This window comes from Mastacembelus armatus, chromosome 5 (assembly GCF_900324485.2).
Source record: "Mastacembelus armatus chromosome 5, fMasArm1.2, whole genome shotgun sequence".
In the NCBI taxonomy this organism is placed as follows: domain Eukaryota; kingdom Metazoa; phylum Chordata; class Actinopteri; order Synbranchiformes; family Mastacembelidae; genus Mastacembelus; species Mastacembelus armatus.
The window spans coordinates 10,417,311-10,445,041 of NC_046637.1; the positions used below are offsets into that span (position 1 = coordinate 10,417,311).

Here is a 27,731-nt window from a genome sequence, read left to right on the forward strand (position 1 = left end):
GTAAATTCCTGCACAGATGACATAAAAAGATTCAAACCTTTTCAAGCCACCACCTAGTGTCATTACTGGATCAGACAGAAGGTCAGAGGCTGGTCGAAAGATGCTGACGAAAAACAGGAACATTTATTTCTTCATGGACTGAATTTGCTTTGCTGTCTGCTGCATGTGTTTGTGTTCTACCGGAAGTTTAAAACCAAATATAACCAACTCATCAGTTAAACATTTTCCCAGTTCCCCCCAGCTGATGTCACATTTCAGTCTGAACATGTTTACAGTTCCATTTTTTGCAGACATCTAATAATATATGTATCTCAGGCATCATGTGAGTATATCAAATGTTACATATTTTAATTTGTAACTACTACTTTAAATGAGGTATTTACAAGACTGCAACATTTAATATCTTCAGATTAAGAGATGTGAGTAGATGGTAAAAGCTTTGGGGAAATGACAAGAACCATGGCTGTTTTCAGTAAAAAAGAAGCCTGTAGACTTCAGTGTCTGGTTTAGGGCTAAAAATAAAGTGAGGTTTAAGTTGGGGTTAACCTAAGGTTCTCACTGTTATAACAAAGTTTGTAGAGTTGCAGCCCATAGGCAAATGGTTATATATTGTGCATCTTTATTTGCATCCAACGCTAGGCTAATATACGTTTCAGACTCTGGAAAATAGATTACAAGTTCGAAAAATCGGTTTCCTGTTCAAATTAGAATTGTGTTTCAGATTTAGTAAACCCGATTTAGTAAATGCAATTATCAAACTGCAATTGTCAAACTGCACTAAACAAGTGTTAGTCCATAGATACTTATACACTTGAGTAGTAAATAAGTTGAACTTATCAAACTGTCTCTCCATTATTATCTTTCAACAGCTGAATCCAGTCATTTCTTACAAGAAAAGCATGTGGGTAAACATGACTGATATCAGTGATGTGACTGTAATTAGTCATTATTAGTCCACTCATTTACTAAGACGGTGTAACTCTACAATCACTCAACACCAACAGCCAACAGAACAGCTACTTACTCATTATGTCTTAAATGCTCAACATTTTGGGGAATACGCTTGTCTGCTTTCTTGCTGAAAAGTTACAAAGATGGCTGAAAGTAGATTTAATCAATTAGTAATATTTAGGTACAAGCTTAATATGATACACATTTATTTACGTAAACTTTAGTAACTGTCTGTGTTTGTTATAGACTGAACATGGCCATAGAAAATGTTTTAAAAATAGCTTCACCTTACCAAACTTCAGTAGTAATGTTTTTCTCCATAAATGCATCTGTATTAACTTAATAAACTAATAATATAACACACACTTTTACTTTGCATCTAGTTTGTATACATGACTTGTAATTGCTCATATGTAAATACTCCTTCCACCCCTTATGGTTGATACAACCCTCACATGTGTATTTACTGTGGTCTCTATATGATGATAAGACTGCAAACGTGGAAGCAACTATTCTGGCTCCGTCCAAAACTACCAAAGTTCATTTTCAAGCACATATAAAGCTCACTGATTTACTCGTTGCATCTCGCTTGTTTACTCTGTACAAACATACTAAAACGTAAAAATGACATTTACGATGCAGCAGCAACGTTACCTAATATTACTTTAATGGTTGCCTGGCAACTGCTCTCGACTGGCGCGAAACATTTATGCAACTCTTAATTAACTCATTAGCTAGCTAGTGACCTTCTTGTGGCGGTAGGTAAATTTGGTTATTTCTGTTTCTCGGTCTTTTTATTAAGTTATACACACATGAGGTGCTCATACACTTTTTAGAGAGGTGCCAACGTTTTTATCTTGCTAACTTTATCTTACAGCTTGATAACATTAGGTAGCTAACGTTAGCTAGCTAGCTGAACTAGAAAGGAAATACTGCGAAACTCTTCCTTTAATTTAAAAATTCAACAATAAGCAAAGAACATACGACGTAATTACCTGTCTCTCCCGTACAACACAAACTATTGAGAAAATTCTTTGAAGAGTTGAAGTGAGTAAATCATGACTGTGAAGGGTAATTTGATGCCTCTGTGTGTATCCGTAGGATCCGTGCGGTTGTGTGGAGAGGAGGGAGGAGAGAGAGGCAGGCAGACGCCGACCACAACAGCAGCAACAGCAGCATGACCAGAAACCTCCGCAGCAAACAGACCTGACCACTTTGACACTGCGAGATAAAGCGACGATACGCCAAGACTTCCAAGGCAGACACACAAAAATTGGAAAAAAAAATCACAACCGAAGAAAAGACGATCCAGCGCCACAAACAGCAAGTGGACTCTGCCTGCTCTGCTTCAACACCCTGATCAGGTCAGTCACCTTCCGCTCGGCTCACACTATGCTGCGCTGTGTGGCAGCATGGTAAAACACTGGAAACCACCTTGAAAAGTTGCTTAAATCTGTCAAGACCGAATCTGCTTTTTACACAATCTGCGTCTGATATTAAATAAGTCTGCTTCTGTCTGAAAAACAAGACATTACTTGAACTAAAGATTGTTGAACAGAGAAGCTGAAATTGACAATACTTGAAAGTACCTGTCCCGGTCAACATTTACTTTTGTTTGAAGAAGCATTAAGACTGCAAGATGTAATATCTTATATATTGTTAAGGTGGACACTAGTGTGACAGACTGCCAGTGGCGTACAGATGTGTGCGTGTGTGCGTGCGTGCGTGTGTGTGTGTGTGTGTGGTGGGGGGGGGGGGGGTCAGGGTGTGTGTCTGTGGGGGGGGCGGTCACTGGACTTACAACTGGCAGCCAGTCAGGTGTTGGTCCATTGTGTGTCTGCTGGCCACAGTGAGTGTGAGTTTGACATGCAAACACCAGGCAGTGATTTTCAGCTTCAGAGTGGTCACAGCTTCTCAGGTGAGTACAAGAACCTGTTTGTGTCTCACTCTCTCTGGATTTTTAACAAATGACCAAATTTGCATGAGTAACTACATTAGATGGATAGGTTTGCGTGAAATGAGATTCTTTATATTCATTCTGTATATTCTGCATTATGATATTCTGTGTCATGTGAGGAATTTGTAGATATGTTACAACATACATGCAGCTGTGTGCTTTTGAACTGACTGGAAAATCTTTGTCGTGACTCAGCAGTAATGTTTACATAAGCTCATGAGCCAATGCTGATTTCTCTATGGGATTTGCTTTGTCATCCTATAGTCTGATGTAACCTGTTAAATGCCCTAATACAGTTTTATTATGATATGATAATGGGACTTGGAAAGAGAACTTATTAGTTTCCTGTACAAACTCAGACTGCCACTGCCAATTGTGAGTTTAGGTGTGACAATCCAGGAAAACTTAAATATTTATTTTGCTATTGTAATTTAAATGTAAAAATTTTAAATTATTTAATTCAGACTTTACTCTAGAGACTAGTAGGTCTAATAGTTGGATTCAGATGTTTAATTTTTTGACACTTAAAGAATTGTGAATATGTTGACTCCTTCCAAACAACCAGTAATTTCCTCAGTAATTTCCATCCATTCATTCTCTGTACCCCTTAGTCCAATTAGGAGTTGTGGCACACAGAAATTTCACTAAATCATTTTAAAAATATCTTGCAGTGTTTATAAATTTTCTCGAGATTTTTTACTATTACACCTGAATATTTTAGCCAAACTTTATTTAATTATGTTAAGGCAAACAGCACTGTATTTCATCACACAATAATGAATCTACACCTTTTTGCAAAGTTGATTTTGATAGATTACGCTTCAGTCAAATTCAATATAGCTGCAAGTCTATTTGAATTCTGTATTAGCATCACAAAACTGATTTCTGCCTGGAAGACAGGAAATCAGTCTATAGCAAATGGAAAATAGTTGCCTGTTACACACTTTCTGCAAAGTTGAATACTTAGGTTTTTGCATATAATCGCAAAATGATTAAGCAACCATAGGTATGTTAATCACTTTCAAATGCTCTAAGTTATCAGGTATTTACCAGAATTATATCATGGTCTTCAAGTTTATTAAAGGTTATAGTGTCATCACCCATGGAAAATGGCTATTTTAAAGTAGGAGAACTTATGATAAATTTGTCATTGAGTAATCTATATTTTGGAGAAGTTATGAATGTCATAATATCCCTTTCACATGTATGCTCTTAACTGTCATCTTAGGTTGTTAATGACACAGCAATGGGACACAGCTGTTTTGGTATATAGAATTGTTTCTTGCATCCATTTGGTAACTGCTTGAGATTTGTATCTTTTATGTACCAACTGTAGAGGATTGTGTCTAGTACAGAAATGGATTACATGTCTAATAAAACTCTCAGAAAATTTTAATCAGCTGCAGAAAAACATATATATTGTTAAAATCAAGGTGGTAAAATCACCTTCTCATTTCAAGTAGCTAGTTAAAGCCTGACTGCCTGAGTGACTTGACTGACTTGGTACAGAGCCAAGTAATTTATAGCTTATGTAGTTATATAATTCAATAGGAGATGTGTGTGTGTGTGTGTGTGTGTGTGTGTGTGCGTGTGTGTGTGTGTGTGTACATATATATATATATATATATATATATATGTCTGTGCGTTCATATATACACACATGTACACACATATATACATGTGTGTACATGTGTGATCACTGAGACAAAGTGGGACTTTGCTCTTTTGTTATAAATGAAAGGAGTGTCTCAAGATAGCATGGTATTTTTATGTTGTTCTTCACATGGCCCAAAAGTCACATTTAACAGTCTATAGACAACATGCTTCAACACAAAGCTTTGTTTGAGTAAGGTTATAGTTCAGGTTTGTAAAAATGCCTCTCCACCAGTATTCCTCTTGGTCTATGGAAATCTTTGTTAGTTTAAAATACTGGAAGGAGCAGTTGTCAGTCTCTAAGCAACTATTTGCAGTAGCTTTAAAAAGCTATATTTAAAACCTCTGTAAGTGCTAAACCTAATCACTGTACCGAAGGTAGATGTTCAGCTGCTCATTGTATTTGTATGAATACACCAACAGCCCACAGATAGTTAACCACTTTTGCCTCTACACTGCTGACATTCTGGTTTGTTTACTATAACTTTTCATTGTCACTGTGAATATTTTTAAAAAACACACACATTTGATTCATTTTATCAGATGACATTCAGACTCTATTGATGCAATTTAGCCTTAAGGTCATCAGAGTGTTTATTAAATTAGGTGTAATTATTAACTTCATGGCCAACCATTTCATTATTTTCTGTCTACTTAACAGCAGTATTTTGAGTCGCAGAACCAAATTTCTTTGGCAACACGGCAGGTTGTTAGAAAGATGAGCTCTATTAGTTAATCTGTTATGTCTCCACCTCATTCCATCTCAGAACCACAATGTCCTTCCTCTATTTACTGTACCAAATGCCTTGTGTCTTGGGTGTACTGTCTGTACTATTTCATTTCAATCAAATTGAAAAATAAGAAAGAACGACTTGCTGATTAATGTTCTTTCGATCAACTAATTACTGTCTTTCAGCTCTATGATATATACAGAGTATTTTCTATTGGGTGTAAAAAAGTATGAAAATTACAATGTTGAAAATAGAAAGTGGAGGATTAGGCAAGACATTGTATATATCTTTGTTAATATATTTGAACGTTAATTATGATTTATTACAGCTTTTTCCAATTTTCATACTTTAAACTCACTAATTTCTGCAATCTGGAATTTTATCAGAAATCAGATCACACAAGTAACATGAGAAATCAGCCTATCAGAGAGGTGCTTAACAAACTCCTAATTAGACATAGTTGGAGGAGAAAGTAAAAGCAAATGGTGAAATTATTACCAAAAATCCGTTGTAAACGTCAAAGTTTACAGACTGCCTGGCCCAAGTTTGATCTACGGTCTTACAGTAGTTGTGCTAGAAAGACTTTTCCTCTAGAGGCTTTTAGTGTTGTTTCAGATGCATTTGCCTTCAATATCACTTGCAAAGAGACAATTTAGACAATCTAGCTTAACTGTTTTACAGTCTTTGAGATTTGCATTTGTTGTCCCATCAGCCCTTGTTTTAGCAATGCCACCATGTTCTCAGATTTTAGCATAAACTTTAGTCTGATACAGAGATTTTACAAAAATCGGACACATTTTGGAATACACCAAAACTACCCTTGAATAAATGCCAGGAATATTGTCAAACACAGGTCCATTATATCAGGTAATAAAGAACGACTTGTCTTTAGAGCAGAACCTTTTCAGACTATTCTGCGTTAGTGATGCATCTGTAAATAAATTAGCAAATGCACTAATATGACATTTTCTTGCCAATGCACTTTGACATAGATATTATTCAACAGACAGTAGGGATATCCAGCAACCTTTGTCCTAATTTCCCTTTTAGAAAGATGTGGGAGCAAACAGCAGCTCCTCAGGTCAGAACCTTGGTCTCTATTGGGAACTTAAGACTGACTCAGACTTTATGTGCACAAGGTTCCTCCATGGGTTCACTGCTTGAGACATCACCATTTCAGGTCTTGCTGAGGATGATGTACCATGAATGTAATCCACCCCCTCAATTTAAAATTGGCTAATGGTTAAATGCCAAAGATCATGGAAATAAAAAGGGGAACAAAGAGTGTCAGCAACTTTCCCTGTTTCTGGAAAATATTTTACCTCTTCTTTTAGTTGCAGTTGCATTTGTGTTTGTCATTAACTGACCTTTTGAAATTCCTGCGCTCTCTTGTCAGATCTGGTACATCAAGCTAAAACAATAAAGCTGATTCCACAAAAAATCAACACTTGTAATTGTTGATGATCCATATGGAAGACATGCAGATAAATAAACAGCCTTGTTCTTATATAGCAGTAAAGAAATAGTTAATCCTAGTGTTACAATAAGGAAAAATGTAAAATCAAAAAAATCATTTTATTGTAATATAACTGCTAATGTGGCCACAAGTAAAATATAGGTTAGATTTGTTTGTGTTTTTACAGTCTTTTTCACTAGATATGTTATAAGAGAAAAAGCTATTAGGAGTTCAATAGACATACTGCTATCACTGCTGTCATGCCGGAGATACATTAGTATTATGTTAGCCAAATCTTACAAAGACCGTGACTAACATTACCTTAAACTCTGACAGCATCTAGGACAACCTTCAGACATACTACCCAGTGGAAATAGGCTCTGTTTATGCGTCTGTAGTATCACAAACTAATGTAGTTAATGATATGCTAATGCAACCTCGGAAGTAACTCTATAGTTTACTGCTATAGGTAATGAGCTAGTTAGTCAGATAAGCTAATGTTTTACAGGGCTGCTGTACGTCATTAATGCTATTTAGCTGTGATTGGAAAGTCACTATTCAGCTGAGGGGGTTAGCAAACGGTCAAGTGTTAAGCCAACTCTGACACTTTTGCTCATTTCCTTTAAACTTCCTTTTTTGCAGACAATTCTGGATCCATTTCTTCTGCGTACACCTTTCTCGTCACACATACGTTCTGTGACTGAGAGGCACGTCATGTGTTGTTTTGCTATTGTCTAGTCTAAACTGCAGCTGAAGGGAGCACACTCCCGTCTTTTCCTCTCTACTTCGGGGAACAGGGCATGACCCTTTCCACATTGTACCTCTCCCTCCTCCTTCTCCCCCTCCTCCTCCTCCTTCCTACTGCATTGCCCTCCTTTCACTCCCTGGTCTATGTCAAAACACAAGTTTAGCTATAAATCTTCACCACTGTGATTTCTCACACAACTCCCACAGCTGAGATCACACTTATATAAAGTGATCATGAACCCTTATGATGTGGCATCATCATAAATGACAATTGTATAGAATCAGATGTTTATCTCAGTCTTTTTAATCCTCATCCTCGCCCCTTTTCTCTGCTCTTTTAACCCTTGTGCCTCATTTAAAATGAATGTGTGTGGAAAAGACAAATAACCGACATTATTTTGACTTTGTTGGCTTCTCATAAATGGAAAAACTGGCCTTAACTGTGCTTTGTTTATATGGTACACATATGTCCTCATAACATATGTGATGCATGTATATGTTTGTGTGTGTTTGTGAGGCCTTGACAGCATGCACCACTCCTTCCCCTTATCCAGTGAGGAAGCTCTTAAGGCTCAAGGGACTCATCAGCCATTAACTCATAACTATTTAAAGGAATTAGGGGAAAGTTCATGTCCTTATTTTATTGTTAAAAACTGCAGATTCCCAGAGAGCAGCATATGGAGTCAATAGACGGAGATACAGTATATGCTACAGCACTGGATGCACTCTCTAACTCTGTCTTTGCATGTGAGTATGTATACTGCTTGTGTGGGTGCATATGTGTGTGCATGTGTATTGTTGCCCATGTTTCTGTTTGAAAACCCCAGAATGGGCAAATATGCCACATAATGCAGCATGTGTCCTAAAATGTACATTTTTGTTTGAATGAAAGGTTTCGATATGGTTCTTTACAATCCCCAGGAGTGTTCTTTAGTGGAGTTAAGACACCCTATCGTCCTGTGACGCAAGGCCCCTCTCACATTGCAGTCGCATTATGAGTCTGATAGCAATGTGGTACACATCCTGAACATCAGTGTGTGTGTGAACCTGGAAAGTCCGGTCTTCTCATAATGGATAATGAAATTTTTAGACAATCATGTGCACTGACAGATTGAAAAGAGAATTTAGGGCCACCCTGATAGCCACTGGTGCTTATGGTGGTGCACTATATAGATAAACACAGTGTGTGCATGATGTTGGCACTTTGAATCCCACTACCAACATTTGTTGCAGGTCTCACCCTTCTCTGTTTCCCTCATTTCCTGTCAGCCTCTCTGCACAACCACTGAAAGATAAAGGCAACATTACATTATTATTGGGAGCTACGAACAGCCTAATTTGGGGGGACACAGTATGACTGCTGAGCTGATTATAAATGTGATTTAATTGATGATATTGAAAATTACATCCAGAGAGGCCTGAGTGACCATGTCTTTTTCAGTCTGTCCATCCTATGAAAACTGTTCTAAAAATGTCAAGCTGGTGTGCTGTAGTGTATGAGAGTTGCCATTGTTTTATGGTCCACTAGATTAACTTTGGTACAGTCACAACTCTATTTTGAGAAATAAAGTAGTTCTTGCTATTGAGCTGGAGTTGAAACACAGATAAAAAGTATAATCTTTACATTTCTGTTAAACACAATAAAATTTTTCACATTCATTGGTGAGTTTTGGAGTTTGTAGTAGGTATATGTTTAACACTGGACATGCTAGCTGTTTCTCTGTATTTCCAGTCTTTATGCTAAGCTAAGCAAATTGCTGCAGTTATTCATGATAGTCAATGTATGTATTTCTCTCAGCCAGGACTCAAACAAACTGTCTTTGATGGTGACATGAATTGATATATGTGGTTTGTCCAGTCTTCATAGACTGTAGCTAATCTTTAAGTATGTGCCCAGCTTGATCTAGTCCTCAGTGCTCTAGTTCCCCATTTCCGCTGGCTCACCAAAAAGCACGATACAACCCCATGGAGACAGTGGTTAGGCGGTAAACAGCGAGCTTCCAACAACCACAGTGCCTGCTGCTGTTTATGCAGCTTTTAGTGTGAAGGTTTCACTTGTTTGGTGAAGCTCAAAAGTGTTAGTTCAGAGGCCTAATTTACAACTGAGAGTGCAAATACATTTCTGTTCAGTACGAAATACAGAAAACCATCATTCAGCACTGAACAGCTTTGCTGCATGATTAGGTTTTGGCACACACACACACACACACACACACACACATACACACATTACCCAAAATGCGCTGTGTTTCGGTTCAACAAGTTGAACCGAACCGAAACACAGAAATTCGTCTCTTTATGATGGGAAAAAAATGGATGGTATAATGAATCATTTTTGCAGTTTTTCCACACAGCTGAGGTTTCTCATATGCAGTTTCAACTTGCACAACAGCAGCCACTGTTAAATAGATTGGGAATTTTGTGAGCAGCCACTTTGCATGAACCTTTAGGTTAATATTTGGATGGCATTGAAATGTGCACAAAACAAGATGTGGTGTATGAACAGGTGCAAATGATATAACCACATCTTTTTGCAAATATGAGTCACCTCATCTAAACATCTTTACATCTTTCAAAGAACTGCTTACTTTCCTTCTTGGAAGACACACAATTCCACATTCTTTCTAACTGGTTTTGCATTCCTGGAAGATTTTCTTTGTCTCCGTGCACAATAGTGGTAAGGCGAGTGGGGTAGTGAAAGCTACTGTTCAGCTACTGTGAGACCACTTGACTCTTCCCTGTCCAACTTTGACTTTTTGGGCAAAATAACAGAGTGAATGATTGATTGTAACCGACAAGCTTAGAGTCTCTGAATATTCAGCTTCACTGACTCTTCCATTCCATGCTCTTGATAATTGTTTTGTTTGAGAATCGCTTGTGTTTCATATTGATTGTTTTATGAGGTTTTATATATATATATATATATATATATATGTAATGAGATGTCATAATTGGACATATCTTACCCATCATTCCTATGTTGTGATTTACAGTATACACAGGTTGTACTATGTTGTTAGCACCTTATGTGAATGAAAACGTTTGACACTGTTGAAATCTGCCGGCCATCAAATATATTCAGAAAAATAAAGGCTCAAGTTTATGAGCAATGAGCTCTTATTTTTTTGGTTAGAAGTAAACATTATGTTTTTTTTTTTTTGTTGTAATTAAATCAGAGATTGAGCAGACTTGTTTGTGTTGGTATTGCATGAAGAGGCAGAAATGAGTGTGTTACCACTGTCACATCGACACTGAGTGACTGAGTGGAGGGAAGAAGTGCAACCAGAGAAGCATGATGAGGTCGCCTGTCAGAGTGAAGCAACAGGAAATCATCTGCATCTGATGTCTGCCACCTCACACACACATAAACAGCACACACCCACTACAGCACACATATAGAAGAACACACACACATATACAATAAACACAATTAAACACATGGGCAGACATACACAAGTTACTGTACAGTTTCTCAAAAAGATACACACAAAAATAGAAAATACCTGTAAGATATACACTTAAACACAGACACATGTGCACACATACACACACTAAGACCACATGATAGTTAGCTGTCTGAACTTCTGCTGAGCCCAGACTCTACCAGAGAGAGAAAATGTGTGTGTGCATAGTTCCCTTTCTATTGGTCATCACTTCCTGAGGAAAAACATGACCACACACACACATTGTCTTGTCTTGTCACTGCCACTGTCACTTCGCTGGTCAGTGAGCTGACACTGAACACTCTTTGAATTTAAACAGGAGAAACGGTGAGTGGACAGTCCTGTCCTCTGTATGTGTGTGTTGGTGTGTGTGTTGCTGATCGTTAAATCAATGTGTAAGCTGTGGTGAGCTCTAGTGAATGCAAAGACCATTCTATTAATTTTAATTTTAATTACAAGCTTTATTATGTCAAAAAGCTACAGTGAAAAATCTGTGTGGTGAGTTGATTTCCATTTTAAGTCAATTAAGAGTCAGTGTTTTATCAGTGAGATACTATAGGTCTATCAGTTCTGTTTGATATGCAGTGTGCTTTCTGTCAGACAGTCATGTCATAAACTGGCTTGGATTTGTGTGCATGATTTTGTGTATGTGATATTTGGTAGGACTAATGAGTTCAAAAACCTGCAGTTCAAAGATTTTCTCTTTTCACCCAAAAGAGATGTATGAGCAAAAATATAATATCTGTAACTAGGTCATGTGAGGCAGCTCCATAGTCTTCAGACATTTTTACACCTTATAAGTTTTTTATATTGTGTTTGTGTGTGCGTGTGTGTGTAAAGGCATACAAAATATCTTCTTTTGAATAAAGAAATGTTTAAGTTATATGAAATATGATATGAAATTTAGACATATTTTAGGATTAAAGAATAGACTCAACTATAAAATAATTTGAATTTGTGTGGGCATGTTTCTAAAATATATAGATGGCTATATGTCATAACTATCAAAATGCAGAAAATTATATTTTATTTATTTCCATCTGACCTCAGATTGACCTGTTTGTCAGTGCTCTACTTTCATTGCTCTGGGAGTGGAAACACAAATTAGATGAAAAATCTAATAGAAATCTGAGAGAAGTTGTCTGGGTGCTGTTTTACTCAGAGCTCAGCTAAGCAGACAGAGATTGTGGTTGCTAACCTCCCACTGTGTCGAGCTTTGAAGTTTCATGAGTAAATTCAGTACCAACAGAGCAAGTGGGTTTTCAGACACAAAAGACTGTTGTTTCTGTGGAGAGGGCAGTCCAGACCTCTGGCTGGAACTTTAGATACTCTTGGTTTTCCATTAGTTGTCTGTTTGATCATGCAGGTGCATAGGGGGAAGGCCCTTACAGATAATTCTGCCCATAGTGGCTTCACACCACCAAAATAAAAAAATGTGCCAATTTCCTGAAGAGTGAAGCAGGATAGCAGCTTTTTAGCGCTTACACTTTATATACACTTTATATATGGCGCTTACACATTTTTTTTTTTTTTTGGGTGTGTGACACTGAAGCGCACAATCACAATCTGAAGCACAATCTCATTTAGTAAATTCAGCAGTGTCCCACCAGTTTCCCCATGCAGGGCTAACTAGGTAAACATCAAGCACACTTCAGTTTTTCAAAGAAATTATGGGGACCGTGAAGCACACATGCAGGTGGGCATGTCTTTGTTTTAGACTGTGACACTGAACCACATGCTATTTTACATGAAGAGGTGTGGAAGTCACAAAGCTCTGAGCACTAACTTTCTCCCTCTGTCTATGTGTGTGTAACACATTCATATATCAAAAGGGATATTATAAGTGACTTACTGTGCAAATAAAATGCCTAGTGTAGTGGGGGAAGTACTCTCTAACATGTCATTTTGTCTTCAAGATGTTAAAAAAGCAGCAACAAGAGCACTTGTCAAGTGACTGAGCTAAATTTAGCATTTGTAGTCATTCTCCTGGTTTACTTCACAGTTATGATGTATGAGAAACCTGTTGTGTTCACAGGCCATCAACAATATGTTGTTTTCTTTTGTATGTATTGTACCCAATTTACAGTTCGTATGTAGCAGCTCAATTAATTTTTAGCAAAATACATTCGAATCTCAAACTATGCTTCTAGCATTGTTTTTGATTAAGTGGCTGTCTGCTTTGAGTTCATACCCTCAGAAAGGAAGCATAATTTTTTTTTTAACATAGCAGATAAGCATTGACGCACCTGAATGCAGTGGGTCCGGTTCTACCTTTTGTACCTTCTACCTTCTACCTTCTGTGTTGACTTCTGTTGAACCCTAAAGGACTCCTCACTTTGCACATTTTTTTGCCTGACTCTGAAGCGACCATTGCTTTTTATGAGTGTAGTAGAAGAGTGTGGAAAAGAAGTGAAGAGACGTGTGCAAGCAGGTTGGAAAGGGTTGTAGGAAAGTGTCAGGTGTGATGTGTGACAAAAGAGTGTCAGCAAGAATGAAAGGAAAGGTGTACAAGACAGTGGTGAGACCAGCAATGTTGTCTGGTTTAGAGACAGTGGCACTGAGAAAAAGACAGGAGGCAGAGCTGGAGGTAGCAGAGCTGAAGATGTTAAGGTTCTCTTTGGGAGTGATGAGGATGGATAGGATCAGGAATGAGTACATCAGAGGGACAGCTCATGTTAGATGTTTTGGAGAAAAAGCCAGGGAAGCCAGATTGAGATGGTTTGGACATGTTCAGAGGAGGGACAGTGAATACATTGGGAAAAGGATGCTGAGGTTAGAGCTGCCAGGAAGGAGGACTAGAGGAAGACCAAAGAGGAGGTTCTTGGATGTAGTGAAGGAGGACATGAGGATAGTTGGTGTGGGTGAGGAGGATACAGAGGATAGGGTTGAATGGAGGCAGGTGATTCGCTGTGGCGACCCCTGAAGGGAGCAGCCGAAAGGAAAAGAAGAAGTGCAAGATTGAGTCTACAGCCTCGGAAAGAGTGATAATGATGTACAATGATTTTCTTTGCATTTTTTTAGTATTTTTGTTTTGTTGTGTAAGTGCTGTGTGTTTCATTCCTTGGACTTTTTGAATATAACCTGATAATTAACAAATTCAGTTCAATAAAACTCCACTTTTAAAGCTATGTAAAGCACCTCAGCCACTTTCTCTGTGGTAATCTGATCCCCAACCTTTGCTTCAGTCTTTTTGGACTGAAGCAAATTGTTGCTGTTGTGAGGAAATATGAGTGTTAAAATCATTTTATTTGTTTTGCAACTTTATACCTGTAGGAAAGATTTCACATTTCTGTTTGGCCACTTTGTTTCACGCCTTTTCCACGCTCCTACTTTCAGGCTGTGAAAACAGCATCCTTACCAGTCTTAAAGTTGTGGTATCAATATTTTATTTAATAATCCAACTTTTGTGTCATCTTGTACTGTTGTTCATAACCTTTTGCTGTATGTCACATCCACTCTTACAGTTACAGTAGCTTGCCAGACCTGCCTGGCAATTTGCCGTTGGCCTTTTGTCATTATGTCATGACTGAGGCAATAGCTGATAGAAAATACTCCTACACAGTGTACTCTACCGGGGAGACAAGTTCTGACATGTAGAAATTTGATAGCTCCTATGAGACACCAACACAACTGTCACGCATGTGCTCACACCAACATACTCTCATAGACACACACAAACACAACTTAGTAAACACAATAAATACTCCATAAACCATAGTAATCATCTGTCACATTTAATTGGGTCTGACAGGTTGTTTAAAAGATACAAACATGTTAAATTCAGTAGATTTTGTGTTATAGCATTTACATGAACACTCTCAGGAGAGAAGTTACAGTACAAACTTGTTTTCACCTTTGATTACGACATGATTTAAGCACCTTGGTTTAACTGCCAGGCTGCAGCTGTCTTCCTTTTTTTTTCTTTACAAGTTGTGTTGAGTACAAAGCATGAATTTCCTAAGATAAGGGGTTTTCTTAAAGCCTCTAGAGAACAGTTTGATTTCTTGAAGTGGTTTAGGGACTTGATCTCTGTCACCCCACTTGCTTTATCTCTCTTATTCTTCATCTCTAGAGCTTTTTGTCCCACTAGATTTCTGTTTCCATATGATTTGATGCCAACCAGGACACAAGTGGCTCCATTGCACCATCTATTTTAGGTTTGGATTGGCTGGCAACCAGCCAACAAATGGAAAAATAACCAGGTTTCTCTGGTTATTAATAGTCAGCATTTTCCCCTGCAGCAGCTTCCAAGGTGGTGGAAACTACAGCCTGTGGACACATACACACAAACACAGTTTGTCTCTCTTGTCCTGAAACAATATCACAGTCGATGTGAATTTTAAGTAGATCCCCCACAGATTTTCACTGCCACATTCCAATCACGTAAAAAGGAAACAATAAGCAGTTGAGAGGGGAGGATGTTTGTTCCGCTGGGATGTTTTGGCAAGTAATTTGGAGCAATTTCAAGCCATTTTTATACCTGGTGCTACTGTGCCATCTGAGTATTGCTATTTTAGCTTTGTCCTGTTTCATAATTCATTGCATTCTTCGTAACATCAACACATTCAGTGTTGATTAGAGGAGGTTTATTTTGAGATTTGGTATTTGTTACAAAAGGTTGTTTGGCTAAACATGTATTTTATTGCACAGATCTTTTATTCCATTGATTATTTATAAACTGTTGATAGCCTGTGTTTTTCCTTTCTTAGTGTAAGTCAAGGTCAGAATTCAAGCATGGCTTTCTCCTTCTTAAAAAAAAAGAAAAAGTGTGGAAAAACTAAATACAGTAGTTTCCATTATTGATATTTAGAAAGATGCTTGGCTGTAAATGTCTCATGACAAGATTTTCTTTTATTTAAATAGAGCACAAATTCTATTGTTTTAAAGGATAGGTCAATTGATGTTCTACATTTTTCTCACTATCAGTGAACCCCATGAAAAGACCAGTAATGAAGTCATCCTACTAACAGATGTTATCTGTGTATACAAAACCTTATATGGCTTATTTCTTTGTGCCATATACATTGTTTGTCAAAAACAATTTAAAAACACCAATAAGCCACACTTATATGATACTTCATTATAAAGTATATAACTTACTTGCTATAACTTACTTTGGTCAATCACATGCACAAAATCCAGCTGATCTACATAATAATAACTATGAAATGTTTATTAATTCTAGGGACTCAAGGTTTTTTTTACCCCTGATCCTGAGCCGATATTGAGTATCTACTGAGATTTGTGTTTTATTAGATGACAAATTTGCGCAGTGCACATTTCAAATACATTACAGTCAGTGAACTCAATCAAATTGTCAATTGAATAGCTCTGTTAATGCTTTAAGAAAGAATTGCCTGCCAGTCTCACCTGGCATTGAATGAGATGGAGGGTACCTCTTGGACAGATCACCACTTTATCACAGGTCTGACAAACACTCAAATTCACACCTAGGAAACATTTAGAATCACCAGTCAACCTAAGCCCAATCTACGTGTGTTTGGACACAGGGAGAACATACAAACTCCACACAGAAAGACCGCAGGTTCGAATGGGATTTGTACCAAGAACCTTATTTCTATGAGGCAACAATGCTGACCATTGTACCACTTAGTGGAGCATTGGTTTTTGTTTGCTTTTTAACAAAATGACCAAGTAAATAAATATATCTTAAATAGCTCATTTCCACTTAGTCCAGCATTGTAATAAGAAAAGTTGAACACTCAAAATGAGTAATGTAATCACAGTCCCACCTCTAAGTAAGATAACATAAGATAAGATAAACTTATTAAGTGTGTAATAGCACATAACATTAACATTCACATTAACAACAAATACAAATCAAATTCTGCTTAGTGTCACATTATAGTAAAATGTGATGAGTGAACTTACTGTATTCTTTAGTGTTGTTTTTTTTTTTGTTTTTTTGTTTTTTTTTAGGGTGTCGTATCAACTTAATAGTATTAAATGTTACTAATTTACTAACTCCTTATGAAATGCTTGCATGCAGGCATTACAACTGGCTACTGGACAGTTTAGGTTTTCTAATTTAAAATTTTTCCACACTGAAGACATTGTACCCACATCAAACAATAGTCTCTGTTTATGGCATCAGTAAAGCCAATACTGATCAGTTAAAAATTCTTCAGTCTGCCCCAGAAATCTTCACTAATTAATTCACAGCTGAAAATTGTCCACAACAAATATTTAAATTAATTTTAAGAAAAATTTTGCTTTGCTGTTTAAAGAAAGCGTGTAGACTATTTTTAATATATATTTGTAACTTTTTTTTTTTAATTTTTCTTCACTAAGAATAAATTAGTTTAGACATTAATACCACAGGGCCTGGAAGACGACACTCGTTGTTGGTTTGGGTTATATAAAACAAATTAAAACAGTTTTAAGAAACTTGCAGTTGAGAAAAGCCACATTAACAATTAAATACATCATAAAAAACAACATATTCTGCCAGCTCCTGTATTACCTCACAACCTTGTACAAACTTAACCTTGATTATATAGCCTTGTATGTGGTTTGCTTTCATGTAGACTATAGTAACCTCGATGACTGGACTTTGACCCTCTCGGCTGACTTCTCTCCTCCAATGTCTGACCATTTGAGTTGAGTGGAATGACTGATGAGCCTTCATTCATATGTATCAACACAGAGCTGAATATTAAGAGAGAGCTGTGTGGAATAAATTTCTGTATCTTTTAATAATGCTAACTGAATAAAGGTTGAAAAGGGCCCTGGATTGCACAATGTTACTGCAGTTTAGTGCTAACCCAGTTCTTTATTACCAATCAGAAACACATTTCGGCACTCTGAACTTCAAGTTTGTTCCACTCCAAAAGTTAGAATGTTGCATCCTTGGCCTCAGATAGACTGAGGCTCAAACAGTCCTGCTTTCTGTGTCCTTTGGTTGGGCAATCATACAGCAAGTCACCCAAACAGCAACAGAGGAATACAGTGTTTTGGGCAGAAGAGACGTTCCTTAGTGCCAGAGTTCGCCTTGTACTCCCTGTGACACAGTCTGCCTCCCTGTTTACTAGATAACAGACTGCAGGAACGAGCTAGCTGGTGGTACTCATCATGGTGTTTGTACGGGAATGTGTCTGTGCACACATTGTTGTTTTTAGACTTTTTTGAAGTGACATATTTAATCATTTACACTATGTACAATTCTGCGTTTGTATATTTTTATCATTCATTCTCCTTTTCTCATTTTCTCTACTCTTTTATTTGAAACTCTTTTCTCTTTCTGTCTTTCCAACTTTTCCTCTTCCTCCACTCTCTCTAGCACTTCTGTTGCTTTCTTTTAACAAGGCCACATACAACCAACAAACCACGTTGCATCAGTTAATGCGTCACTGCTTCATGTCTCTCCACAGCAGACATGGTGGATACCCAGCAGCTCCTAGCCTGGCCTGTCGGATTTAGTTTGAGTGCCGTGGACCTGTCAGAGCTGGACGACAGCTCCCACTCCCTCGACATGAAGCACTTGTCCACATTAGACTATGCTTCCATCTCCTCTTCCTCTGTCCATTCCTCCTTGTCTCCCTCTCTTGTATCCTCTATCTCTTCCACTGGTGTGGCCTATGACCCCAGTCCACCACAGAGTGAAGAACACCTGACCAATATGGACTACACAAATTTGCATGGCTACAGGACGGAACCCAACATGCACAGTAAGTCCAACCTGTTTGATGGTCTTACAAGAGCTAACACATTATCTAGTCTTTTTTTCTCCTTACTAACAAAATTTGGGACATAGATCCTGAATTGCATCTTGGGTTAGGTAGCTCATGTCCTTGCATAAAAAATGTGAGCCTCAGCTGTACGACATTAAGGGGAAAATTGGTCAAGAGATTGATTTGTGCTGAAATCACCAGAATAGAGATTAGTGGATGCACCGTTGAAGAAACCAGTTTTAACCAAGTTATTGCCTGTCCTACCTGGATGATGTTGTTTCTTCTAGCAGATTTAATCAAGCTGGAGCCAGAGTCGCCCCCACAGCACTCTGAGAGTCCTGGGTTCTCCAAGCTCCAGGATGATACAACAACAGCAGCGCTCAACATTGAGTGCCGTGTGTGTGGGGACAAAGCCTCTGGGTTTCACTATGGTGTTCATGCGTGTGAGGGCTGTAAGGTAAGACAGAAAGATATCATGAGTAAAGATGAAACTTAGATGTAAAAGCAAACTGGGGAAGAGCACATAGGCAGAGTTTAAAACACTGGAATACACTAGTGCAAAGCTGCAACAAACAGTTACTTTAATTATAAATATGCAAATCATTTTCCCATTTAATCAAGATGACTTGACATGAAAAAAGGAAATCACATCACTTAAGTGCTAGACTTAATTTATATTGGCTGTTTACTTGAACAAGTGATTAACAGTTGCAGGCACATTTTCTGTTGATTGACAAGTAAATGAATTGTCTCAGCTTTACTAGTCATTGCACATAACACAAACTGCTGTCAACATTTAAACCCAAAGATGTGTTACCTCTGCTATTTTGGAGAGGGTTTTTCTGACAGAATATATTTTTTCTCTTGGCCAGCATTCTCAAACTGTAGGGAGTTGTGCTCAGTTGCACAGCATGTCTTTATAATCCAAAACAGTAGGCAAGAAAACATACTTGGAAAAGGGCAGGAGCACCTTGATGGTAACACAGACTGTATTACATAAGCTGATGTTTCAGATCCAGCATGCCTTGCTACGAAGCCTTCTGCCTTACAGGTTCTTTTCCCACCTAGTGTTGTAATGTTTTTTCTTATCTTAATTAAGGAATTATCAGCCTTCCAAGCATCTTAGAAAAACATATTATCCCTAAATAACAATGCACAGCAGTAGAGAATACAAGATTGTTGATCTCTAAATGTAATACTCAAGATAAAAAAAACGAAATTGACAGTCATACCACTCTAGACTCATGTCAGGAAATGGTAATGGGTGTAACAATTTGTACCACGAATTGCAGTTTTGTTTCTCTGCCAGTCTTCCTTTTTCTGTCACCATGTGTCACTTTTAGGCGAAACTTGTTGGTGGAGTAAAAAATTCTATAATGCATGGAGAGAAAGGTGCATTTTTCATCTTTTTGATGTCTGTCACTCTAACCACAAGCCCCATACATTTTCCACTTTGCGAGGGCTCAACAAACGCTTATGTTTCTACACACATGCACCCAGCCACTTAAAACTCTCTCTCTGTTTGTCTGTCTGTATAGAGTATAAATAACTAATAGAGTGTGGGGGAGGTTTCGCACATATTTCCATTTTCTTTGAAAAAAATCAGACATTATAAGAAGGTGAGCTATAAATTGTAACATTGTCCTCTAGAGACCTATGAGATGGAATTTAAGAACTTCGTATGTATTTTTATGTTTGTTTCTAAGAAGTTTTCCTAGGTCTGAAATGATTCTACGCAAATCGGTATACATCTGTCTGTCACCAACACACATTAGAATGTGGTAAATTTGATTATTTTTTTAATAAAATGAATAAAAAGACATCTACCATATATATACCATATAAAAACATACATCCTACAAGACAGTCTTATTATTTTAATGTATTAATTTCTGACTATTATAGGAAACTATTACAATTAAGTAGCTCTAAATTAAAAATGGAGCCACATAAATGATCTACTCAACTGTACTGGGTGATATTTTCCTGCAAGAGCACTTTAGGGTATTTTGTATCTACTGTGTTTATTTTATACACTCTCCTGGTGTTGTAAATATAATGTAAATCCAAAGAAAATGAAAATATAGTCATTATAGTAAATTGCTGCTACGACATAACCGCTAACTAGGAACATCACCAGAGATCATTCAGCGCCTGTGACACTGCCAAGGTTGCTGTGTTGGATCCACTACAATGTACAATGGTTTCTGTTTTTCTGTCCACTTGGTCTAAATCATACTGTACCTTCTGAGGCTGAATGAAGGTAAGGTACAGTAGTCATTGTTCTGCTATAGTCTCAGGGGAGATTCACCAGAAGAGCAGGTCAGCCAAGGAGGCAAACACTTAATTGTTTAAAAACAGAAAACATTCTTTATTGAGGTGGAGGCTTGGCCCTCTTTAACTTCCTACGTACTTCTTTAAATAACCTATGATAAAAAAGGGAACATCTGTGGATTGTAGGAATGCACATACCAAACGCACTGGCCTCCAGCCACAAGTGTCCAGATGTGGATGTTCTTTTTTTCATTGCAGCTTAAATAGTTCCTCTCTTAGAACTTACAGATCTTGGCTTTTTTGTGTGTCTATAACATTAGCTTTCATAGTCAATGTAGGCATAGTACAACATTCATCAGAAAGCCTATGACTATGTTTAGGAGCACGTGTTCGGGAGTTTGACTATAGGTGCATACTTAGTAACTGAGATAAGCATAGTGTTATGGCTCCGTTGGTCCTAAGGTTGAAAACATCAAAGTACAAATCCACCCTGAAACACAAATCAGCTTTTAAATCCACTTGTGAATAGTATGATTGACTTCCTCACAGATTAGAGAGAACCAGGTATCTAATCTGCATCTATAAGTCATTAAACACTTTGTCCTGTTTTGACAAATAGTAACTTGAATCAGATGATGAAAAGTAGATGTATTTACAAGCCACATACAATACATACATTTACCACAAAATTCTTTACAAGACTTTTTCATGTATGTCTAATTATGCTTTTATTATCTTATATGCCTGATATAAGACTAACAAGAAAATGCATGTCTCCTGTGCTGCTGTGGTACAAATCATTAACTAGTTATTAGAAAAGACAGAGTAGAACAAATACCTATTATGACAATATTTGAAGTTTCTCCCTGTCTCTTTCTTTTTCATAGGGTTTCTTCAGACGCACAATCAGGTTAAAGTTAGTCTATGATCACTGTGATCTTCACTGTCGCATTCACAAGAAGTCCCGCAACAAATGCCAATACTGTCGGTTCCAGAAGTGCCTCAATGTTGGCATGTCACATAACGGTAAGATTGTGAAACCGCCACACACCTTTCAGAACAGTCAAGTATACAATTATAGTATACTGTATATGATGTATGTGCTTTTGTTTTCATGCCAGTTCTTCAGAGAGTATTACACGCCTCCAATATATGCTGACTGTAAATAGGCTGGCAAATGCTTGTAGAAAGATTGGTTCTTCTTTGAAATTGTGGCACAGGAAATGCCTCCTTGCAGAACAACTCCTCTGCCTGTGATGCCCTCTGAGAACAGCAGATACAGCTTCACCACACTGCTTCCAATTTGGTCTTTGAGGTGTGGTGGTATTGTATGCAGCAATGTACACCACTGCCTTGTATGTTGTTGCTTCTTCTGTGGTCTTGGCCCTTTATTGTAACCCTTGGGTCATGTTTCAGTTCCCATCACGCGTGGTGTGAATGTACCTGCCCCTTCAAAAATACAGTTTAGAGATTAAATTATGCTTGAAGGCTGACTTTAAGCCCTCTGCCCCAAGCTTTTAATTTCTACTTGACTTGTAAGTTGTCTATATTAGGCTTCACAGCGCTTATGCTTGTAGAATCAAGGAAAAAATAGCAGTAACTGTGTTCAAATGTTTGGTAAAACTCTCCAGTACTTACTACTGTCATGCTGGAGTTTTTTTTTGTGTACCAACAAAAATACAGATTAATAATCCAAAAAATTTAGAACTAGATTCCAACCTTTGCTACCATCTAAATGTGTTAAAAGTTGTGAATTGCTGAATTAATTTCACAAGATTTATAATTATTGTGCACAGTATGTTTGTACAACACTGATGTTTATGGGCAACTTTGTGTTGTACCTGTATGTTGTACCATTGTATTGCCACCCATGAGCCGATCAGTTCTGGTGTTAGTGCAAATGCAGTTTACTGGTACTTCTACTGTCATTCCTGTTTAGATTTTTGATACCTGTAAATACAGGTGACAACTTACATTTACTGACAACAAATATGTAAATGACATACTATATTAATCTATTTATTTTATTTTAATTTTACCATCTGTGATGGACTGGTGACCTGTCCAGGCTGTACCCCTGTCTTTCACCCAAAGAGGGCTGGGATAGGCTCCAGCAGATCCCTGTGACCCTAATTAGAAATAAGCGGGTATGAATAATGGATGGATGGAGGGAGGGGATGGAATATTTGCCATCTGCACTCCCTCACTTCTGCCCTTCTCTTTCTACCCTCTGGGTTGAATTAAGTGGAATTAGTCACAAGGTAAAAACTCTCAGACAGCAACTTCACAATATCCAGTACTGCAATAACTTCTTTGCCCTTTATAATGGCATTGTTTTGTTAGGCTTTGTTGATTACTGGAGCACATCAACTGGACTGCTGTAGCCTTTTTCATATTAAATACTGACTCCACCTCCCCAGGTGAGTTTCAGCATGCACTGTGTAGGCGTCTACAGGCCATGCTTGATTGAGAGTTCCCTGACTGTCCTGTTAGTTTTGTTGCACCTATTTGGGTGGGACAACTTACAGTTTTCACTCCTTTGATATGTCTACTTGGTGACCTTACTTCACACAACTTATAGCCCAGTCACATTTGTCTTTTGTCCAACACTGAATTCCCAACAGCACTGAAATGATCTGGCAGATAGGTCAGTGACATGATAAAGAAGCCATTAACATCAGTCAAAATAATTTTTAGCTAGTACATCACAGTTTTTACCAGCTGACTGTGTAAATTTGTACAGTCTGGCAAATTAAATTTGTCAGCTGCAAAACTCTCAAATCAAAATGACTGGACACTACCAAGCCTCATGATGTTTCATTTAGAAGCAAATTTTTGTCTCTGCTTCTCAGTTAAACACATGGGGAGTGAAATCCAGAATGACTACAGTTTAAGAAGAGATGTTTCTTGTGTCCAAACAAACGTCCAAGAACCAGATTGCGGCAATTAATCAGGTATCATGACTCCCCTCAAACTGCATGTGAAATGACCAACCTGGCAGAAATGCATCTGAGTCTGAAATGAGTCATGGGTGACCAAAAAAGTGAGTTTAATCCATACAGTGTCTGTCTGGGTTAAGATGCACTGGGATCAGATCCCATTCTAGCTGAAATACATGTTGGGTTATATACATCTAAATACTACAACCTCCAGTGCAATTGGAGTGCGATGATTGGAGGCTTTAAGGCTCTGTGCACTGAGGTGCTGTCTTTCAGCAAAAGTCAGCATACCAAACATTGTTCTCAGAGAAGTCTGCCTTTTTCTAGTTAGTCAGAATCTTTTCAAACTTGACTGAGAACTGAGGCCTTAAAGCTCAGCAACATATTTACATTGTTATCTACTAATTATTGTGTTTCTCCTCTCCTGCCAACTTTGTCTCTCTCCCTACCGCCACCTCCCCTTATATCTCAATATGGTGTAGTCTGGGCTTTGAAAATCTGCCCTGTGTGGGTTTTATTTATCAATGATTGACATTTTAGAGTACACAGAACTCAACTTATTTCTCGAACATGCTGTGTCACCGCTGTGGGCTTGTTGCCCAGTTATGACCACCATAGTTTGTGTTCATTTGCTTAAGGTGTGCATTCATCACATAGCCAGCATTACACAATCACATAGACACACAATAACGGCAGAGCACAGGCTTGAATGGAGGGATAATTAATGACTTCCACAAGCAGAAAAAGAAGGGTTTAGCCATTTCACCACTTAGCATCAAATTTCTCCATGTTTCACCATAGCATCTAGATTACACTTATACCTTTGTCAAGAAATTTCTTTCATCCAAAGAAATACAACTACTTATGAAAACATTTTTGAGAATGCTGTGCCTGTTTTCGTGATCATAGAAGATTAACAGAAAAAGTAAATGCATTGTACAGCAATAAAATGTGTCAAATTATGAAAACACATATTTAGCCAGCATAAGAACATGTTAGACAAAACTAAGATAACTTAGCCAAATATACGAATAGATAGATAGATAGATAGATAGATAGATAGATAGATAGATAGATAGATAGATAGATAGATAGATAGATAGATAGATAGATATTCTTGTACAAATAGCAACTCATGTTGGAAATCAGATCTGGCTTCTTTGTTGGGTACATGTATTTGTAAACGCACACTGTAATATTACCTGAAGCAACAGGTGGAAATTGGAGGAGGTAAAAGACATTGTTTTACAATGTATGGTATATTTTTCTCAGGTTTTGCAGGTGAATCCCTCACTAACATTAGAAAAACATAAATATTTAAGAATCATAATTCCGTAATTGCTTCAGGAGACCCGTCTCATAAAACTGTATGAGGAATATTTGTTGTGTTGTCAGTGGATTTTCCCTTTTTCTGACAGATGGTGTGGGCTGTGTTAATTATTTAAAAAAGTTGCCAGAGCAGTCACTGTTTGGCTTTGCTGTGTCCATAGGAACAAGCTCTTAAAATTCAGAAATCTTTCTTGGAGTAAACCAGTCAAATTTGTCATGTTTGAATTTCAAAATTATTATTAATGTGCTAAAATCTGGGCAGCTGAAAGGGTTGTTACCAAACTCTGAGATGTTGAAAACATTACTAAAGAAAAATGAGTCCCAAAAGTATTCTTGAGCAACATCTAAAAGCATTTCACCTATTTCAACTGCATCATGTTTCAGTGCCATTATTTTTTCAGCTTTTTGGCTTCTGTATTTAGTAATAAGGTGTTTGTTTGCTGTTAATAATAGGTCATTTTTTGGACAATTTGATTCATCACTCACTGTGAAAATATTGGAAATGTGTGCAGCAGTCATAGCTCCTTAAGAGAAAGAGTAGCTCCAGCTTAGTAACCATGATTCATTAACAGTAGTAGTAGTAGTTATGAAAGTTACTCAATAATGACAGCACAACTGAGGATACAATAAAGAGTTTATAAATGTACTTGTAACATAACTGTAACACTGGATTGCAGGTGTTCTGAGAATAAAAAGGGTAATACTGCACAGATTTGAGATGGTAAATTTTTCCAGCGATGTGGTTCTGCATGATCTAGAAATTAAACATTTGTAGTCGAATAAAAAAACTGTCCACTGCTCTTAGCTTTCACTGCTGTCTGTTAATATGATCATGTTGCAAACTGATACCCAAATATGTATGCCTGTTCTTGCTCCTAGTGCAAGTTTCACATATGGAAAATACACCTGAATGGCCCCAAATCGAATTGAGGGCTTACATTTTAAAAGAACTTAACATAGTAAAATAACAAATGAAACTATTTTTTCCTCTTAAGGTGATTTGGAAGTTTAATGGTAGTTTTTGTGCTCATTAATGAATATGTAGCTTGTCATTTACTTTGAAACTAAGAAAAGTCTTACAGATTTATAGTGAATGGACTGTAGGCTTCATGTCTTTTGTGTAGTTCTCTAATTGGCATGTGCAATGTTGTGTCAGTCTGAATGGCTGTTCTTGCGTTTCATGTTCTTTCTCTATGCTATTATGTGTCTGCCTGCCAACCTGTGTGTATGTTTATCTGTTTGTGTTCTAATGTTTTTTATGTGTTTCCTTTCCCAGCCATTCGTTTTGGCCGTATGCCCCAAGCAGAGAAGGAGAAGCTGCTGGCTGAGTTCTCATCTGACATGGAGCATATGCACCCGGAGGCAGCAGATCTGAGGGCTCTGGCTCGGCATCTGTATGAAGCCTATCTGAAATACTTCCCCCTCACCAAGGCCAAGGCCAGGGCCATCCTCTCTGGGAAGACCGGAGACAACGTGGTAAACAGTGCCGGATTAGTACTTTTATTTATTTGTATACATAATGGCATAACTGCATCTCGCCTACAAAAGTCAAAGAAATATTGTTAAAAGGTGATTTTAGAGTGAAGGCCAAAGAAACATTGTCCTTTTTAGTGATGGTTACATGCAAACTCTATCTGTTATACATTATATTCCTGAATTCTTTACATAAGATATTTCATTATGCCTTTACCTTCATTTAACTTTGGATTTCAGGTAGACATCAGCCCTATTATCAACATTTACAGTACTGTTTATCCTCATCGTTCCATGACCAGAGTAATTTGGATATAAAACAGGCTGAGCAAAAATTTGCACATTTCTCATCTCATTGTACTTAAAATCATTCTATGTAAAAAAGCTCTGACAGTGAAAAGTCTTACATAAGCTTTACATCAGGGGCTTACAGAATTATCCCATTTTCTCTCATAAGTTTTGAATGACACAGCTGAGCAGCTACTCTGGGAAAACAGTGGTAACTAATATGTAAGTTTGACCTGAAGGAGATTACAGAAGTTTATAATTTTAAAGTAGTAGTAATTTAAAGTAGTTCAAACATGTGTTAACATGTTTTGTTTTGGTTTTTTTTGCCTGCATTGTCTTCATATTATTGCTCTGTATAACTTGGATGAGGTTTTCCTGGGCTATTATTGCTGCTCTAGCAGGTAAAGTGGCTTGACTGGTTTAACATGTCTTGGTTCTTGGTTAGAAAATATCTCAGATTACACTGGTCAAGCTAAGAAACTGGATGAGGTAGCTTCTCTGCAGTCTGCCATAGAGTAATGGCTTCAACGTGGCCATTCAAGTTAATTTATTAAGACATTTGGTAATTTATAGAAGTGGACTGTTAGATTGTGTGTTGGCCGAAAGCATAAAAATGTGAGATGTCATCTATTTCTATGTTTTTGTCCAAAGGGTTTTCAGATATTGAATCTCAGTTTCAAAACAGTCTTCATCAGAAAATCCACATCAGTTTAGTAACAACTGGCAGACTATAAAACTGTATTGAATAGTCTGTAATGATCCACAGTGCATTTGTTGTGATGACTTATCATCTTTAAAT

General features: G+C 37.5%; 1 protein-coding gene across 2 annotated transcripts in view; it reads left to right on the plus strand.

Annotated features, from left to right (window-relative positions):
• Positions 1–2,748: 2,748 nt before the first annotated feature.
• The window catches only part of pparg (peroxisome proliferator-activated receptor gamma), a 29,736-nt gene continuing 4,753 nt past the window's right edge, over positions 2,749–27,731 (plus strand). The window contains exons 1-5 of one of the 2 annotated variants that reach the window (XM_026305844.1): positions 2,749–2,869; positions 18,330–18,626; positions 18,917–19,086; positions 21,791–21,929; positions 26,448–26,647. In XM_026305844.1, the coding sequence (XP_026161629.1) occupies positions 2,818–2,869; positions 18,330–18,626; positions 18,917–19,086; positions 21,791–21,929; positions 26,448–26,647 (858 nt within the window). In that variant the 5' untranslated portion in view covers positions 2,749–2,817. The remainder of the gene's footprint in view (positions 2,870–18,329; positions 18,627–18,916; positions 19,087–21,790; positions 21,930–26,447; positions 26,648–27,731) is intronic. The other variant, XM_026305845.1, reaches the window with a different exon arrangement.